At 43.4% G+C, this 20,204-nt stretch overlaps 1 protein-coding gene across 3 annotated transcripts in view; it reads left to right on the top strand.

Annotated features, from left to right (window-relative positions):
* ARPP21 (cAMP regulated phosphoprotein 21) overlaps positions 1-20,204 on the top strand; it is a 162,832-nt gene that overhangs the window by 101,916 nt on the left and 40,712 nt on the right. For all 3 annotated transcript variants that reach the window (XM_018038254.1, XM_018038253.1, XM_018038255.1), the window contains 4 exons: positions 853-1,033; positions 2,007-2,102; positions 3,205-3,450; positions 7,056-7,182. In XM_018038254.1, coding sequence (XP_017893743.1) covers positions 853-1,033; positions 2,007-2,102; positions 3,205-3,450; positions 7,056-7,182 — 650 coding nt within the window. The remainder of the gene's footprint in view (positions 1-852; positions 1,034-2,006; positions 2,103-3,204; positions 3,451-7,055; positions 7,183-20,204) is intronic.

Here is a 20,204-nt window from a genome sequence, read left to right on the forward strand (position 1 = left end):
CATTTCTTCTCTCTCTTACCTCCCTTTCCCTCTTATCCCCTCTTTTTCATTTGCTTCTCCTTACCCTTCTCTTTTCAGCCCCTTATTCCTGTAACCTTCCTATCTTTCCTCTTCAGAAACAAAACACAATGACACCTTTCTTCCTCGGAGGCCCAATGAGGTCCCAGTGATACTATTTTGTAAACTATAAAATACTCTTCAAATGGCAGGAACAATAATAGTGAACCACACCAGTATTTCACAGGACAAGACAATGTGTATTTGCTTCCCCGTGATCAGATGGTTCTGTGCTGAGTTTATTATGCACCACCTTCAAAATCTCAGTCCCCTCCCCGGCTGCTGTCCACTTAGAGAAGTGAATGAATGCATGCAGTATGTTCCAGTTGTACCTATATTTGTGGAACAGATAATGATTCTGAGTTGGTGACCAGCCCAGTGGAAGCAAAGCAAACGTACTGGTAAATAATGAGTCGCTGAATACCGCAGAGCTGTCAGTGCAAAACAGCCCTTATCTCAGTGTAAGTTATCTGGCTGGAGGCTGCGAGGTACAGGAGAACGGACCTCCTTCTCCGGGTGCCACTACGCACAGGTATTTTTAGCTTTGGCGAATCGCCCTGAAGGCGGTGGCTTTATTTGCAGTATCTCAAATTGCTCTGGGCTTATTATACTGTTATTTCGCTCAACCAGATGAGTCTTAAACAGTCAAGTCTTTGCCCTGGTGAAGGTTCTGGTGTCCCAGGGTGCCACTGGCCCTTGTCTTCAGGTTCCATTTTGAGCATCTCTCAGCGGGGTTCTTTGTGTCCAAAGAGGGCTTGAGAAGTTTCCCTTGACCAAGGTATGGTCCCATTGCAGGCCAGCCCTTGTGAATCCTGATGGGACCCCCGCCATCTACAACCCCCCAGCCAGTCAGCAGCCCCTGCGTAGTGCGATGGTGGGGCAGGCCCAGCCGCAGCCCCAACAGCAGCCCTCCCCGCAGCCCCAACAGCAGGTCCAGCCAGCCCAGCCACAAATGGCCAGTCCCCTGGTCACTCAGGTAAGAGCTGGTGGGAAGACTGGGAGGGGAGGTGTGCAGCGACGGAGGTCACTCCAACCTCGGAGATGCAAAGTGTCAGGAAGGGGGCTATTTCCCATGGGTACCACCCCTGTCCACTCAACTCCATCATAAAAGCTGGCCACCGAGAACCCTGGCTGATAGGCTAATGGGACTTCAGCTGGATCCGTAAGTGTAGGTAGAGCTGAGCACCCACCCCATCCAGTGACTTGCATGCTGAGGCGTGGCGCTTGGGAACAGGAATGACAAATGCTGCTTGCATGGTCAAGGAACCTGACTTGCGGATGGAACTCAATCCCGTTGTCATCATTCCCAACGCAGAGCAGTGTGCGTGTCTGCAAAGACGCAATATGATATGCCTTACCAACGGGAAGAACAGAAACCAGCTCATTCCAAGGTGGCCTGGTCATTCATCTGTGCCTTGGACAGATGTAGGGCTGCCCTCCTGTTTTAGGGCAACACGTGGAAATGGCCACAGAAACCTGAGGTGTCCAGGGAAGTTGCCAAGGTGAACCTCAGTTTTCTTTTATTTTTTTTTTTTCTTTTTTCTTGCTTCTTACAAAAATTTTTCACCCTGGCAACTCTTAGCCTTCAGACTATATTTTTAGAGCCAGAGAATCTGACCACCACCAACAACATGAAAAGTCTCACAATTCTTCTTAAAAAAAAAAAAAACTAAACTAAATGAAATTCTTTAAATTTTGTAGTGCTTTACAGTTTTTTCAGAAGTTTCACACACATGATTTCTTATCTGGGCAGCAAGCCTCCCCCAAGGCTGGCTGGTGCCAGTCTGCCTGGCTCTGGCTTCCCATCAGTGGCTGGCCCCCCTCTCCAGAGTGCACTGAACCAAGACTGCCTGTGCAGAACAGTGGTGTGCTTCAGAGGCAGTGTGATTGCAGCCCCCAGCACTTGCCTGTTAACCTGATCAGCTTTCTCTTTCCTCCAATCTGTCCAGGGGCTGCAGGCTTCCTCCCAGTCCGTGCAATACCCAGCTGTGTCTTTTCCTCCCCAGCATCTCCTGCCTGTGTCGCCAACGCCGCAGTTCCCCCTGGTACTGTATCTTGTGGGGATGACGTTTCTCCTGGGAGAGCGTGTTCTCTGGTTTTACTATTGCCGGGTGGACTGATGCTGGGGGGCGGGCCCTGAGCTGACTGTCAGCGGGGACGTGGTGTGTGAATGTCTCATTCCAGAACATTGCCACTCCTCTCCAGAAAGAATGCTTTCCTTTCTGTCATCTGTCCCATGTTTAACGCTCCTGCAGTCTGATACCCCTTTAAGAGTTTACCAGCTTGGGAATTTTCCTGGTAGTCCAGCGGTTAAGACCTCTGTGCCTCCCCTGCAGGGGTCAGGGTTTCCATTCCTGGTCGAGGAACTAAGATCCCATATGCCATGATGCACAGCCAAAAAAATATAAAAAGGCATGTACAAGCTAAGCAGGAATTGGATGTCCTCTGAGTTAGAAGTCAGGAGGAGAGAGACACATGAGTTCGGTGTGAGGGTTGGGAAACACCTTAAAATCAGTATCTAGATGGTAACTGACATCACCCGCTGCTCCTGATACAGGTGTTCCCCTAGTATCCCAGTCCTCCAGGGCCCTCTCATTTCCCCTCAATGTACTAAGTCCTTTTGGACAATGAGAGTGAGCATTCTCCCTTAACTTTAGGCCAGGCAGTGAATAAATACTCCTTTACAAGTGGAATTCCACTCAGCCTGCTGATGACTCCAGTCCTGGTTCCATTTTTGCAGCAGCCAAGGGCAGTACAAGTCCCTCTTGTCTCTCTCCAGTAGGCAGAGCCTGTGGGCTATTGCTGGTAGACCAGATGACCCTCTAAGATAGCCCACCAAGTCCTTTTCATCCCAGTGTTATTCTGAGGATCTTGAGCCCACAATGAAATAATAATCATTTGTTTTCACTGAAAGAAAGAGATACAGGTCAACCTATTGACCATCTCTGATCCTCAAGATTTTTGAAATCTATTTTCCCTTGTTATGTTCTCTTGTTTTGGACAGAGAATTCCTCTCATTTTTTTTTCCCAAATCGTGCCCCCTCCATCTCTGGTAAGGACAAGCCTTGTCCTGCATCTGCTTCTGTGCGCCCCTCCCATTCCTCAGCCAGCCTTGCTGATGTCCGGGTTTCTCTTGATGGCTTGCAGAGAGAGGACGTGGCCACGCAGTTCAGCCAGATGACCCTGAGCCGGCAGTCCTCGGGGGAGACTCCCGAGCCCCCCGCTGGTCCCGTCTACCCGCCATCCCTCCTGCCTCAGCCCACCCAGCAGCCAAGCTATGTCATTGCTTCCACGGGTCAGCAGCTTCCCACAGGGAGCTTCTCTGGCTCCCAGCAAGTCCTCCAACCCCCTGCCTCGCCACAAGGATTCGTGCATCAGCCTCCACCCACACAGGTGAGTGTGCTTCTTCTCACACTTGGGACCCAGAGCTGGTTGACCTAGAACACCTTGAGCTCAGTTTCCATGTAGAATATCACCGACTCTTCCCGCTTCACCCTTCTGGGGCATACTGATACTCCCAGCGTGGTCTGGTCCTGGTCTGGTCCTGGTCTGTCCTATCCACGAGCTGTGCAGAGTCTTATGGGGCTCAGAAAGGAAGTTGGATGAAGCGGACCTGTGGCCCCAGGACCAGAGGGAATGGCCCACTGGCTAGGCTGCTGGTGCAGAGGCCGTGGCAGAGCACCACCTCCTGCAGGATGTGGCTCACTATGGTGATGGCTAGGGCAGGAAAGCCCTGGGGAAGGAAGCAGGGAAGTCAGCTCCTGAGGGCCTTGCATCCCTCCTGCTGCTGCTCTGGAGACATGTTTCCTTTCTTGCCCATTCATAAGCGTCTTTCTGGATCGGGGGCTCCTCTCAGAATATAAAGGAGGAAGCTAAGCCCCCTCCACTGTACTCTCCTCTCCCCTGGGGGCTCTGGCCTCCCATGCCCGCCCACAGGTAGCCATTAATCATATTTAATTGACTTGAGCATGTAAGACACCACAGATCACTGATTTTTACTGTCTTCTCAAAGACTGATTATGTGTTACTCTTCACCACCAAACATCTCTGGGGCTCTCCTGGGCATCCCTTGCTGAATATTGCAAGTGATTACTGTCAAGATGTAAAATGCACTGAGGCGTTTTCTGGTCCATTTTCAAGGCATGCATAGCCCAAGCAAATTCCATCCTAATTATGAAATATCTCATTGGAGGAGCTGTTTCGAGTAGAGTGTCACCTTTGTATCGTCTGTGGCATTGCCTTAGCATCTTGAATAAATTATTTTCTTTTCCAGCCATGCAGAATTCTCCGCCATGAAGTGATTTTCACCCAGTCATTCATTTTCTCTTGAGTGATAATTATAGTCTGCCTTTAGCTGCCTTCTCGGTAATGTAGCAGTGTCACTGGTAGGGTTTAAAGTCAAGGTGGCTCAGTCGTGTCTGACTCTGTGACCCCATAGACTTTATAGTCCATGAAATTCTCCAGGCCAGAAGAATGGAGTGGGTAGCCTTCCCCTTCTCCAGGGGATCTTCCCAACCCAGGGATTGAACCCGGGTCTCTCACCTTGCAGGTAGATTCTTTACCAGCTGAGCCAACAGGTATTCTCCAGTATTCTCCAGAGTACTGGAGCCACCCAAGAATACTGGAGTGGATAGCCTATCCCTCCTCCAGCAGATCTTCCTGACCCAGGAATCAAACGGAGTCTCGTGCGTTGCAGGCAGATTCTTTACCAACTGAGCTATCAGGGTAGGGTTTAAGGAGATGTGGAAAATAAGTTACAGGAGAACAGGCCTCACCAATATATTAATGATTTTAATAATATTTAATTATTGGGAAAGAGAAGACTTGGCAGAATATTCAGTTGAAGCATTAAAAAAAAAAAGTCCTTGCTTGACTGAACGAATTCTGGTTTTAGTGAGCAAAGATGCTAGAGCAAATATTAGAGCAAAGACAATCCAGACTGCTGGTGTGTCTGCAACGAAATGCTCTCATTCTCTCTTTAATAGATTTAAAAATAGAAAGAGAGAGGGAAGGGGGAAAAAAACCAGAAAACACATGTTCATGATCAGTCTGAACATCTCTGAACTTCTTTGTAAAAGAACCACAGGTAAAGGTATAGGATATATCCCACAGTGATTTTCAATTTATTAAACATTTTAAAACTCAATGACTCGATGATGTATAATAATGAAAAGAACATGAGATATGGTCTGTGGGCATATATGAAAATATGCTCAATTTATGCAGAAAAATGAACCTATTTAATAACTATAAAGGTCAGTTTTGTCTGACTTTCCATGAACACTCAACCCACCAGAAGAATGAAGCAAATATGCATGGACAAGGCAAAGAGGGCAAGCCATAAAAATCTCCATGCTCAAACAGATGGCTCCTAACTTTATTCTAAACAGATAAACCTTGTAGGCTGTGAACTGGCATGCCTCTGCTTACATTTTAAAGAAGTTGATAGAGGAAAAGTCACAGACCTAGAAATAAAAGGTAATTGATTAATAAGAAAAGAGCCTTCCTATAAATGACCTGAGACAGGCAAGAAATCTTTCCAGGTCAGTAGACATTTGATTTGAATCTTACTAGAAGTAATTAGAATATTTTCAGTCATTCCCAGTTAGGAGAAAGTGGCAGAAGGTGATATAAACAATAATTTTGACCTATGTCCCCTTCCTGAACATTCTTTTTTATCCTATGTCCCTTTTTAGACTGAATATTGTTTGTTTTTGTGTTTTTTTTGGGAGGGGGGATACTGGCCATGTGCCACTCTGATAAGTGCTCTGCTGGACCTCCCCTTGTTTCATGTCTTCATCCTCTGATCCCTTTAGGCTGGAGTTCAGATTTCATGACTTACTTGTGTTTCCATTAGAAAAACAATTCAAGTTAAATGATCACATTTAAGTGCAGTGAAAGTCACTCAGTCGTGTCCAACTCTTTGCAACCCCGTGGACTGTAGCCCACCAGGTTCCTCCGTCCATGGAATTCTCCAGGCAAAAATACTAGAATGGGTTGCCATTCCCCTCTCCAAGGGATCTTCCCAACCTAGGGATTGAACCCAGGTCTCTTGCATTGCAGGCAGATTCTTTACCAGCTGAGCCACCAGGGAAGCCCGATCACATTTAAAACTACCCTAAAAATGTGTTGTCATTGTTGATGACTGTTTCATTCACTCTCCTTGCATTTAAAAAAATACAAAATTCAGTGCTTTAAGACAACAGCCATTGTCCAGCTCACAGCCAGGTCAGCAATTTGTGGCAGAACTCCGTGGGGATGGCCCACCCCTTCACCATGTGGTGCTGTCCCAGGCAGCTTTACTGGGACTGGAAGGTCCCATTTGGCCTCACTCTTGAGTCAGAGCATTGGGATCTTGGCTGGGCAGCCTCTGGCCTCCACATGGCCTCTTTCTCCAGCTGGGCAGTCTGGATCTTCTCCTAGTGGCTAGGTTCTCTTCTGAAAGAGTGAAAGCTGCAAGTCTTCTTAAGGATCAGGCATACAAGTCTCAGAAAGCATCATTCCTGTATCATGACATTGGTGACACATACATTGGCTTCCCTGGTGCTTAGCCGGGAAAGAATCCACCTGCAATGCAGGACACCCTGGTTAGATTCCTGAGTCAGGAAGATCCCTGAAGAAGGGACTGGCTACCCACTCCAGCATTCTTGGGCTTTTCTGGTGGTTTAGATGGTAAAGAGGCCTCCTGCCATGCAGGAGATCTGAGCTTGATCTCTGTGTTGGGAAGATCCCCTGGAGAAGGGAACAGCTACCCAGTCCAGTATTATGGCCTGGAGAATTCCATGGACAGAGGAGTCTGGTGGGCTACAGTCCATAGGCTCACAGAGTCGGACACAGCTGAGCAACTTTCACTCAATGCATATGCATGTAGGCAGGGTGGCCATCTTTGCAATTTACTGTATTCACGTTATGTCATAAGATGACAATGTATTTTATGTTTAAAAACATTACTCCATTTGCAGCCCTCACGTCCTGCCATTGTCCTCTTCCTTCCCCAGATGCCCGTGTATTATTATCCGTCTGGTCAGTACCCTACCTCAACCACACAGCAGTACCGGCCCATGGCCTCGGTTCAGTTCAGTGCTCAGAGGAGCCAGCAAATACCGCCGACGGCGCAGCCAGCAGGTACTTGGAATCTGTTGCCCATTTCCTCCTCCAGCTCAGTTATTTTGCACATACATCTCTCAGCTGTCCTCTCTGGATGAGCATCCAAGCTTCATAGTTCAAATCAGCTCATTCCCCTTCCCCGCGGAAGATAACGGAGCGTTTGATTAACTCTGTGTGGAAAAGTGACAGGTCCCACGAGGTGAAACTCATGTTACCCAGCCTCCCCAGCATGCATGTGAAACACGGTGTGCATAACTGACTTGGGGACCCTCTTAGTTTCTCTGACAGCTGAGAGCCAACCACCTCCCCATCTTCCTAGTTCATACTATCCCCCACCCATTTTAAACCTAAAGAGACTCTTCCCCTGTTCCTAAGGCTAGGGAACCATGTTAGGTTGTTTCTGTTGCACCATAAAAAAATGCAGTGGCTTGAGAAGGTTACTGACACCTCAGCCTGTGTCCCCATGGGACTCGGACCCGGGCTCACGGTCTGGAGGGCCATCCACCACCTGCGGCAGCCACTGTGCAGTGGGAAGGGGGGCCGAGGCACTGTCCGAGAGTGAGTAGCAGGTCTCACAGTGAACCGGTCTCTTTCCCTACTGTGTCACACTCCTGACGGGACGCCGCCACCCCAACGGCAGCAGGAAGCCAGCAGGTGCGAGGGCCCTGCGGTGGGGTCACACGAGTGTCCCTCCCGCTGCCCACAGAGTGGGGGAAGCTGCCGATGGTCCTGCTGAAGACCCCCTGGCTGGGGGCCCCCGACTTCCGTGAGTAGGGCGGCGTGTTAGAGCACGTGATCTCATCCGTCCTCCGGCTGCCGCACTGGATCTGTGTATGTGCCTCTGTAACGTGTGAGACGTGGGGGTGGGAAATATACAGGAAATACACAGCTTTTGTACGTTGTGACCAAAAGCAGCATCTTTCCCAAGAATGAGTGCAAATCCCCACCAGGGGAATACTCATGCTGGTGGGGCTGGCGTTTTGTCAGTTGGGAAAATCATTTATTAACTCTGTTGGGAGTGGCTCTCTGTTCTTTAATTCATCTCACGACCTACTTAACTTCTGTGGGAGAAGATAGGGACATGTATAGCAGGCAACCAGACTTTGCCTTGTTTTCAACACTGTGTCAGTTTCAGAAAGAATAGATTTTGACCTCTGAATTGACACTTTTGCAGTAATGAGAGCACTAAAGGATTTCTAATTATTAGTTATTTTAAGATAGGTGGTGTTTGGCCATATTTTCTCTCCTTGTTGGAAAATGTTATCTCTTTCAAGCTGGTGGTAACTGCTGTGAATTTAGATACAGTCTCTAGTGATGTGTTGTTTGCATTCTGAACCATCTTTTTTTTTTTGTCTGCTCATGTTTATCAAAGAGTTAATTTATAATCTTCTAGCTCTTGGTCCAGAGACTATAGCAAAGTTTCCCTTTTGGTTACTGATGCCTTTAAAAGAAGAAAGATGTCAGTATCTAATTATAAGAATTTTAAAATTTTTAGTTGAGTGCCACTGTTTGAGAGTTTTCTGAAGGATATGTTAGTCCTGTATTAGGGTATAGTTTACATACAAGAATGCAGATCCAGAGGGCAGGAGTCAATTGCACTGTGAGCTCTGGGTCTGTGTGAGGGGCTGAATAAGTTGGATTAATGTATTAACTAGGTAACAGAATAAGATTTTTAGAACAACTGTCGGACTCCCAACTGCCTTCACTGATGCATGTCAACACAAAGGAGAATCCATGTGACCTTTGTTTCTTCTTTTTTAAACAATGTGGGAGAATTTGGGGATGCAGAAACCACTCTCCCCATCTCAGGGAGACCTAACTGGTAGCATTTATGAAAACCCAGTGGCTCTGACTTGTCCCATGGCGCCACATCACCAGGGAACTGCCACCCCAAGGCGAGATAATGACACGTAATTAAAAGAAGGCATTCTAAGTCAGTATCTTGCTCAAAATAGCAGCTGGTGCTTCAGGTGTCAAGGAAGTGAGAGGCAGCTAATGTGTCTGTTGGGGTGGAGAGATGAGAAATGCCGAAATGATACATGCACAGCATCATCCTTGAAATTGATAACATAGTGTGCACGTGCGGGCCCTGAGCTTCTAGTTCAGCGAGCACACCGGACGTCAGGCCTAACATTCCCCAGCATTTTCCACCTCTCCTGAATTTTCTGAGTGTTTGGCAGGGCAGCTGGTGATCTCCCTGAGAATCACCTCTGCTAATTAAACCCAAGGAACACAGCTCAGTGATGGCTCCCTGTTGGTAGAAGGGGCCCTAGGACCCTACAGCTGGGAAGCTTTTTGCCGAGCTTAGTGGCACCAACAGCGACTTCCCAAAGGGACATGGCGAGTTATTTGGGGGAGTTGCTGCATCGGTGGACTCTGACAGAGAAAGCCTCCTAAGGCTGTGTGTTAACCAGTTTGTCATAACAGCATAAATGCACTTGCTGGTTTTGCCTTTACTTCCTGGTGTGGATGAGCCTATAGAAATTAACACACTGGTAACTAAGCCAGCATGTTACCAAGGCGGATAACATATAACTAATTCTCTAAGTACACAAGTGGGCTTAACAGCAGAACAGCTTGAAAACCTGGACTCTTGCCTCCCAACTCACATGGGCTTCCATGTTATTTTGCAGAGCTGGTCAGGAACAAATGGCAGGGAGCAGCTGAGACATCTGCATAGGAATCACACATTGGGAAGGAAAAAAATAAGAGTTCCTTTCAGATCACATCTCCAATTCCAAATTCCCTTTTCAGTTGACTTAAAAAGCAAAATATATGTACATATACCTTCGTTCTTGGTTCTCCAAGATCTTGGGCATGTCCTAAAAGCAACAAAAATGAGCTTGTAAAGCCCCATATACCTTCCTAACTAGGCATTTGGGAATGAATACATCCTAATTTTGGTATTAGAGTACTGCTGGTTTCATAAAATAAATTAAAAAGTATTTCCTGCTCTTCTGTTTGCTGGTCCAAATGTGTCAAGCTGGTACTAAATCTTCTTTAAATGTTTGTTAGAATTCTCCAGTGAAACTGTCAGAGCCTGGGAATTTGTAGAATCAGAAATATTTTGTTTTCTATTTGAAAATAATGTGTGGAACTTTTTCATTATAAATTCATTATGGTTATAAGACTATTCCAATTATCCATTTTATCTTTGCTGAGCTTGGGTAGTTTGTGGTTGCTGAAGAATTGGCCCATTTCTTCTAAATTGTAGAATTTATGGCTATAAAGTTGTCCGTAGTTCTTTATTATTCCTTTATTTTTCTTTTCTTTCTTTTTTTTTTTTTTTGGCTACACTGGGTCTTTGTTGCAACTCAGGAGTTCTTTGTCATGGCATGCGGGCATCTCGAGATGTCTGTGCAGGCTCAGTAGTTGAGGCCCACAGGCTTAGTTGCCCTGTGGCATGTGGAATCTTAGCTTCCAACCAGGGATTGAACCTGCATCCTCCGCATTGCAAGGCAGATTCTTAACCACTGAACCACTAGGGAAGTCCCTCCTTTATTATTTTTTTAATAGCTGCAGAATATGTTGTGATATCTTGTTCTACCTTGATAATGATAATTTTTAAATTCTCTTAATTTTCTTAAGAGCTTCCCTGGTGGCTCAACTGAGAAAGAGTCTACGTGCAATGTAGGAGTCTTGGGTTAAATTCGTGAGTTTGGAAGATCCCCTGGAGAAGGAAATGGCATCCCACTCCAGTATTCTTGCCTGGAAAATTCCATGAACAGAGGAGCCTGGCAGGCAGGCTACCATCCACCGGGTCTCAAAGAATCAGACAATCTTGCTAAATTTATCGATTTTATTGATCTTATCAAAGAACTGCCTCTTTGTTTCATTAATTTTCTCTATTTTTTATTTTCAATTTTATTGATTTCTGCTCTTACTTTCTTCCTTTTACTTATTTTAGCGCTATTTTGCTCTACTTTTTATAGTTTTTTTGAGGTAGGAAGTTGGATTATTGATTTAAAACCTTTGTTCTTTTCTAATGTAAGATTTTAATGTTCTAAGTTTCATTGTCAAGTCCACTTTGGCTGTGTCCCACATAGTTTTATATGTCATATTTTCATTCATTTATATGTATTTTTTCTTTTCTTGGAGATTTCCTCTTTGACCCATGGTTTATTTAGAAGTGTGTTGTTTAATGTGCAAATGTTTGGAGATTTCCCTGTTGTATTTCTGTTATTGATTCTAGACTTACTTCATTATTGTCAAAAACTATAATTGATTTCAGTTCTTATAAAATTGTTGAGTTTGGTTTTATAGCCCAGGATATGGTCTCTCTTGGTGAATGCTCCTTTAAACACTTGAAAAAAATGGGTATTCTGTTGTTGTTAGGTGGAATGTTCCATACATTTCAATCAAATCCTATTTATTTTGTTGTTCAGCTCTTCTATAATTTTGCTGATTTTTTATTTGCTCATTCTGTCTGTTGCTGAGAGGTGGAGATTCACTACTCCAACTATAAGACTCCCTAAAGTCCTGAAATGAATCTCAAGACAAAGGTTTCCCCCACCCCCAACCCCATACCCCTGAAGTCTAAGGATGGAGGGAGGTCTATAGCTATATGGAGCATGTTGGTTCCTTTCCCAAATAAACAAGAAGTTCTTCCTTCTCTAAAAGAAGCTGGAGGCATTCCATAGAAATTCCAGTCCATAGTCTGGAAGGGAAAGGCCCTTTGACCGGTGGAGTTTGGGTAAGGTCTTCTATAAGCTGCTGCCATGTCTCTCACACACCAGGCTTTCAACCCTATTGCTTAGTGGCGGTAATATGACTTTAGGTCTAGGTATAAAAATCGCAAAGCTAATTGATTTACAAGGGACAGTCCAGTGGTTTGCTTTGCTTGACAGAGCAGAAGATTCTGTATTCTTGATTGTCATGAAAATAAACTAACACAATATTGTAAAACAGTTATCTGCCAATTAAAAATTTAAAAACTTAAAAAAATAGAACAATAGGAAGAGAACATGGATGGCTTCAGAGAAGAAAGGGGGAAAAAAAACATGAAACTTGCTGGAATCTTAAATTAGACTAGATTCTAACTCCTGTGGGTCATTTGAGGTGGATTCTGACAATTGTGGAGATGCTTCTCACTTCTACTTTTTAAATCCTTTTCCTCTCCCACATTCTTCTGCTCCAAACCATCTGCTAAATGAGGCATTTTGGATAAAAACCGATTTCATAGAGCGCTTTCCAGGACAGTGTTTTACTTTTAAAACTGTAGTTCAAAAGAAAATAATGAAAATCTTAACACACTTATATCGTATTGCAAAACCCCCTGCAGCTTTTGTGGGGCTTCTGCAGGCTTACCTAATTTACTTCTGCTCTACTCAGGACTCTGTGTTGGGCTGGTGAGACTCCACCCTGCCTTGTGATAGGAAAGTTGGGATTTCTTGCAGGAGGAAATGGTGGAGGTCTTTAGAAGTTTTTTAACTTGGTTCATTTTTTTTCATTAGTATTTAAGGTAAACCTCACTTGGACTTTATCTTACACTCAGCTCATCAGCCATCATGAAATTTAGATGGTACCGATAGAAATGAAAATGGAAGTTAAACACTCAGTTTTGCTAGATGAGGAAACCAAAGATCAATCTCCTGCCGAATGTGGAGTCTCTCTCATCAGGACCAGGGAGCATGTACGCGTGAGTGAGAGAAAAATATATGAAGGTTTAAAATATTAAATGAAAACTGCTCACCCTTCCAGACATGACTGAGCGACTTTCACTGTCACTTTTCACCCCTCCAATTTAATCATCAAAAGATCATAGTAATTCAGTGTTATGAAATCAAGTGTAAGACAGCCTAACCAACCAATCCACTTCAACAAACAAATATACACATTTTTTCAAAGTTTAAATGGCCAAGGACTATGTCATAGATCCATATTCGGGGATACCGTAAATTTGGATTTTCTTTGTATTTGTTTGTTTGGTTTCGGCGGTGCTGCATAGCATGTGGGATCTTAGTTCCCTGACCAGGGATCTAACCCACGCCCCCTGCAGTGGAAGCATGGTGTCTTAACCACTGGACCACCAGTGCTGTGCTTAGTTGCCCAGTCATGGTCAGACTCTTCACGACCCCATGGACTATAGCCCGCCAGGCTCCTCTGTCCATGGGATTCTCCAGGCAAGAATACTAGAGTGGGTTGCCATGCCTTCTTCCAGGGGATCTTCCCCACCCAGGGATCGAACCCAGGTCTCCCACACTGCAGGCGGATTCTTTACTGTCTGAGCCACTGGGGGAGTCCCCTATTTGGATTTCCATATACTGAGCAATTTGGGACTGTCTATAAAGTAATAATGCTCCCATCAAAAGTCACACATGTGAGTAGTTTTGATAGTATTCAGATGGCAGGGAATAACCAGGCCCTGGAAACCTACCCACATCACCCTTTGGCAGTGGCAGGGCTTTCCTTGAATCATTTTAGTTGCCTTCTGGATGTACAACAGTGGAATGGGGTTGGATGGCGTTCCTGGCAGGAAGATAGAATTATCTGTGACCTGTGTATATCTGAAGATAAACCAAAGCCTGTGCTGCTTTCCTGATAGGAAAAGCAACGTCTTAGTTTTTTCTTTCTTTAAGGAGTAATATTTCTTGTTGCAATAGCATATTGTTCCTATTAACAGCTCCTACTGAGAAGGAAGATTATTGCCTCTTCAATGTTGTTCTGAAATGCATTTGGGATGGGGAAAAATGCACCTTAATGGAGTCTATAAATTTATTTAACCAGAACAGTTGATTGAACTTGACAGTGACTCCTGTCCTTTTAGCCTTGCTTATGAAGCAGTCAGTATCAATGTAATTGAGAAGGGTTTTATCTTGAAAAACATTTTCTCCGTCTTTGCTCTTAGGATGATATTCCTCATCTTGACTTCTTTCCCTCTCAGGATTGGCTAAGCTGAGGAGACGGAGCATCAGAGATCAGAGATAAAGAAAGAATGTGGTTGACTGGTGTGACCAATACGAGATGCTCATTTATAGAAATTGGGACCTTCTCTTTTTATCTTAAATTTTTTTCCCAAATTTGATGATTATTCTTTTGAAAAAAGAACTATTTTCCTAATTACCCTTCATATAATTTCCATACATTTTAATATTTAAAACCTCATTAATCTTTTTTTTTAATTTAAGAAAGAATATATAACCAGTAATCACTCAGAGAAGGGATGCAAAAATTTTTACACTTGACAACTCTAAGGACGTGATTGCACTTTGGATGTCTGCATTTTTGTCTTCCTAAGAGCAGAGGGGGTAAATTATAAAAGAGTTACAGGAGAATTTAATTGTCTGATTTCTGTTAACATCAGAGGAAGTCACATGGATAAATCCTTGTGGAACATGCTGTTCCGAAAATATCAGTCTGGAAAAGGTTTCTATGGAAATGTTCGTGTGCTTCTTTCATTAATTGGTCCAATTATTCCATTTGCAGAAATAGGAATGAGAAGTGTGAAGCCGGGATTCTGGGAAAGGTTAACACTATTAGAAGCGATGATAGGAATCGTGCTGTTTTTGGGTCTGAAAATCTTACCAGTTTGGAAAGCAATACAGACGGCCAGGTCCCTCTGTCCAGCAGGTCATGATAAAAGAATTTATTCAACATGCTTGAAATAGTTGCTTTAACACTTTGCGTTTTATGTACCTTTGGTGTTAATATATGCATCTGTAGCACAGTTAAACATGACTGTGACAGACTTTCTGCTTTTCTGTAAAGATCGTAAGACAGATCATAACATTATCTCTTTTCTTTACCTTCTGCAACAGAACGTGGGAAACATTGCCTGTTAAAGAAAAAAAGAGTCAGATTAGAGGATGATAAGGAAAGAATTGTGGCCAGAAAAGCACACAAATACTGATTTTTGAAAACTCTAACATCTTTCATGTGTGATTGTCCTAAGAGGATATGAACACAATAGTGATATCCAGAGTACCCAAACTACTTGTTCCAAGGTGTCAGATTTACCTGATGGTATAAAGCCAAAGTAAATTAAGAGAATTTAAGATGTTTTGTGCCATACATAGTCTTGACCCTCCCTTTTTGGGTGCTGCATCTTTTTATTTCTTACAAATTGGTTGCCAACAATTTCTGCTGTCAGCTGTCACGTAGATCTACAAATGACTTCCTTTTTCAGCTGCATTTTTCTTTAGAAAATATTTCTTTTTCATTCTTCCTGGGCTCCGTTTCCTTCCCATCCCTAAATCTATTTTCTTATTTTATTTTCCATCTTTACTTTTATTAATTTATTTTTTAAATATTTACTTTTTGGCCGCACGGCATGTGTGATCTTAGTTCCCCGACCAGGGATTGAACCCACGTCCACTTCAGTGGAAGTGCAGCATCTTAACCACGGGCCACCAGGGAAGTCCCTGTTTTCTAGCTTTAATTCTTAACTTTACATAAACAGTCAGTCTCTCCTGTTTGTCACTTGTTTTCCTTTCCATTTTCCCTTGTATTAAATAAGACTTTTCCCTGCAAACTCTGGGTGCTTGTTCTTACATCTCATGTGTTCATTGTCTGCATTTCCCCCTTTACTTTAGTTTTTCAATCTCATTTCTTTCCACTCTACACATCCCTTGCCATTAAGGGATAGGACACTCAGTTCAGTTCAGTTCAGTCACTCAGGGATAGGACACTGCTTTTCCCCAAAGACATCCACAATCTAACATTCAGATGATTCAGAAAAATGAGCTGGATTTTCCCTACGTTCCAAAGCAGAGCATGAAACATACCAGACTAGCTTTTGTCTCCAGTGCCGTCCCTAGAGCCAGCATCAAATGAGCCTTCGGGGATTGATTTCACTTAGAAATTTGTGGTGATGAAACAGTGAACAGCATCTTGAATTATGTTGTTTATATCATGCTTTCCAAATTCCAAGCTAACATGGTACCCACAGAAAAGATTATTAGCCTAGTGTTTAAATTTGTCATTTCCAAGGAGTTCACTATTGCTTAACATTGTTGATGTTTTTCTAGTTTTGAATAGAAATCTGTGCAAATCACTAACATCAAAAGACACTATCTCAAAGGAAGTAGCCCTGAAATAGGCTCCTCTTCCCAGGTGGCTCAGTGGTAAAGAATTTAGCTTCAGTGCAGGAGACCCAGGTTCAATCCCTGAGTTGGGAGAATACCCTGGAGGAGGAAATGGCAACCCCCTCCAGTATTCTTGCCTGGAGAATTCTATGGACAGAGGAGCCTGGCGGCCTACAGTCCATGGAGTCGCAAAGAGTCGGACACAACTGAGCAACTAATACTAAAATTCTTTCTTCTTTCCTCTGTCTTCAGATGAGACTATTTCTTTAGGGACACCATATATATGTATCAGTTCAGTTCAGTTCAGTCGCTCAGTCGAGTCCGACTCTTTATGACCCCATGAATCGTGGGACATACATATATATATATATATAAATTCAGCCAAGCCATTCAGCATAGACTTACTTTATTCATGACATCCTAGCTTGCCCCTTCCTCAGACCAGTAGCGCAAGCCCTGTAATCACCCCCTTCAGCTTTGAATTGCCAAAGCTGGCCCCTCTGTCCACAGGATGCCTCATAAACCTGATAGCTCTGGATCCAGACAGCAGTGACTGTAACCCAGGAAGGCTGCAGGATGACAGGAGGCTCATAAAATTGGTATAATTCTCAAAGACGCACAGTGGCTCACATACCCTCTTTAAAGCAGATGAGAGTTGCCTGCTTTCAAGCAGGATCACTAACTCACTTGTAACAGCAAGATTCCACGGTAGAGGCAGTTTTGCACAGCTCTTCATTGCAAGAGCAGCGTGCAATGGGCTTCACACCCATACTCTTGTTCAGCCCCTGAAATGGCCACAGTCCCCTGCATGGTTGCCTCCAGGTTCTCTTCACGATTGTCAGCCCATCTTCCCTGGCTGCAGCGATGGCCTTCGAGGACAGCCGCCAATCCCTAATCGCCCACTGACATCTTCTCCCTGATTCCCACACCATTTCCTCACAGGCGCCTAGAGACTCATTAAAACTGCATTTTTTATTTTTTCCCAGATGCTCTTAATCTGTTGCTTTTTTGTTTTTATTTTTGGAGTAGGTCCAGCACCACTGAACTTTTTATGAGCCATTGTGGGTCATAACTGTTTCAAGAGCAAGAAATAAATGGCAGAAAGAGGAGTCAGAAGAGCGCCTCCCCCCAAAATACAGGCTACTGCAGTGGAGTACACATTTCAAGGGGATGTAAGAACACGTAGTAGGATGCATCAGACTTAGCTCCAGGTGGGATTGTGTGCATTTCTTTCCCAAGGAAAACAATGCAGAGATAACTATCACTCTGATGATTCATCTTTGCATGGACCGTGTTAACTGGTCTGTGTGGTATTAATTTTATATGATAGAGGTCAAAGGGCTTGGGTTACTCTTTGATGAATTTTGATGAACACCTTGGCTTCCTCATGCTAGGTAGTTAAAAGAGGAAAAAGGAGTCCAAAACAGTGGTGGCTAAAAGACAAAGAAGGGAAAAGTCCTCGGCCGGTTTTGGCTCCTCTTTTTATGTTTTTCCTCCTCCCCTGGGCTCCCTATGTAAGCTGGGCCAGCCAGGAGTGCTGTTTGTTTTACCTGAGGTCCTCACTCTGGTCCTTGGACCTTCCTTTGTCTACTTCGCGGGCTTTCCCCTTCTTTGTCTTTTAGCCATGACTATTTTGAACTCCTTTTTCCTCTTCTACCTACCTAACACTCAATTGATACCAACTAGGTCTGTCTTGGAGGAAACGCTCTGTTTTTACTGGGAAGCTAGTCAAAAAGAACAATCCAAGGACAAAAGATAAATCAAAGAGTTAAGCTCCTGTCTAGCTGAAAATTGTGGCAATTTTCAGTCCTAGAGGTAATTTTTGTCATTTTATTTAGAATGTATAACTTTTTATAAACTGTAAAAACAGCACAGTACTTACAGGAAAAGAATTTTTTGAAAGACACAAAAACTCCTTGCTAACAGAACAGGTTCTTTTTTTTTTTTTTTTGGGGCCTCTCTTTTTCTGCCTTTGAACTTATGCATATGCTTGTTGTATATAGGCAGATAATCATAGATCATGACAGTTTCTTCTTAATACTGCATTTTTATTTATTGAAAACACCTTATTGTTTTACTTGCATGTAGACTGATTCTCAGTTCTGCAACACTGTATTTCTATGCAAAACGGTATTTGCAGATGAACATGCACATTTGCTATTTTTTTTAATGTTTTATTTTTTGGCTACGTCAGATCTTATGGTGTGTGGGCTCCGTAGTTGTGTTGCTCGGACTTAAGCTCTGTGGTGTGTGGAAAATTCGTTCCCTAACCAGGAATCATACCTGAGTCCTCTGCATTGGAAGGTGAATTCTTAACCCTTGGAGCACCAGGGAAGTCCTGGCGTGCATGTTTAAATAAAAAATTCAAGACAGTCTACAAACTAGAGCTAGTGAGTGAGTTTAACATTGTTGCAAACTATGGATACAATACAGGAAGTAATTATAGTTGTACATACTGGCAGCAAACAAATGAATATTTAAAATTTAATTATAATAGTGTGGTGTGTGGCATGATTTTGATAGCAATAATGAATCATCCTGCTTCCAACCTTGTAGGTTCAGCCTTGCCTTAGTCACCTGGGAACACCCAAGAGAACCCCAAACATCCCAAAATATCTTTCATAGTAACAACAGTTACAACATGGACTATTTCCCAGAATGGTTCTTGCACTTCTCATTTCCTCTTCAATTAAAAAATAATAATAAATGAAATTAAATATGAAAGCATATGTAATGGGGGAATTAAAGCCTTCAAATGTCTCTCTTATCTATCTATTTTTAAAATTCCACATCCCAGGACTATTTCAAAACAGACTGTTTTTATTGGCTTTGCTCTTCTCTCCCCAGACAGGGAGGGCTTCACAGAAATTTCAGGGTATTTCTCTACCTTCTGTCAAGCAATCTTGTCTTTTTAATTTCCCATTGTTAAAATGACACAATTCAAGGAGCTCACATATTCCAGGGTTGGAGTCAACCTCGAGCATCTCTGGGATGTGCCACACAAAGGAGACAGTTTCCTTGGCAACTAGAACCTGGGGGAAAAAGCATGAAAACATGTGCTCCCTACCTCCTTCCTTGGGGCCCCTTGGCACTGCTGTTCATCAGGCATAGAAACTAAACTTGAGACAAGACTCCTTGCTCTCCTCCACATGTTCAGCCATTGACCCCCCACTACCAATCACTTGCTCGCTCTTCCCATTAATGAAAATACTTCATCTGTGAATGGGAATTGTTTCATTATTGCCCTTAGCTGGTATTTTCTAGAAATGCAAACAGAGAAAAGGAAATGGGCTTTTAAGGAGTTTGTGTGTATGTTTGTATGTGTATGCCCACGTACATGAATGTGTTCATCCATATAAACTGAATTTAAATGACTGGCAACACTTATCTTTACATTTATTTTCAATTATGAATTTGCATAATAGGTTTTTTTAATAAATTCTGGAAGGATATGATGGCTGGTGTGAAAATTATTGTATTAATTTGGCAGAACTTATGACATACTAAGTATGCTTCTAAAAAAGTTCCCATGAGCTCAAAATGCTTTTCTCCCTGTGTTAAAAATGGCAAGACAAATACTGACATGTGAATTTGTATCAATAGGTAGATGAACCTAGGAAGTCTGATTCCAGGGACATCATTCAGTAGGTATGGGAACCAGCTGATGTGATTTTCAGTCCTAAACTCTCTCAGTGTCCCAGGAAGTCAGTAATCCCATATCAGCCTACATTCCAAACTCGCCCTCTTCCTAACCCACTCCGTCCCTCTTCGCTGTGTTTTTCCTTCCTCAGAACAATGACGGAGAGTATGCACATGTAATTGTTGATTTCTAAATTCTGGGGCTGCTGAGTTTGTCAGCTGTGGAAGGATATTTAGTGTGTTGCGGCCTTTGGCTTCTTTTTCCAGGTAATTGAACCACCTGTTCAGTTTGGAACTTCAGGAATGTAAGTGTTTGCCAAGAGATTTATTGTCTCTTATTCAGGAACAAGTATTCAGCACAAGTAGCAAAAAAAAAAA

This window comes from Capra hircus, chromosome 22 (assembly GCF_001704415.2).
Source record: "Capra hircus breed San Clemente chromosome 22, ASM170441v1, whole genome shotgun sequence".
Taxonomy (NCBI): domain Eukaryota; kingdom Metazoa; phylum Chordata; class Mammalia; order Artiodactyla; family Bovidae; genus Capra; species Capra hircus.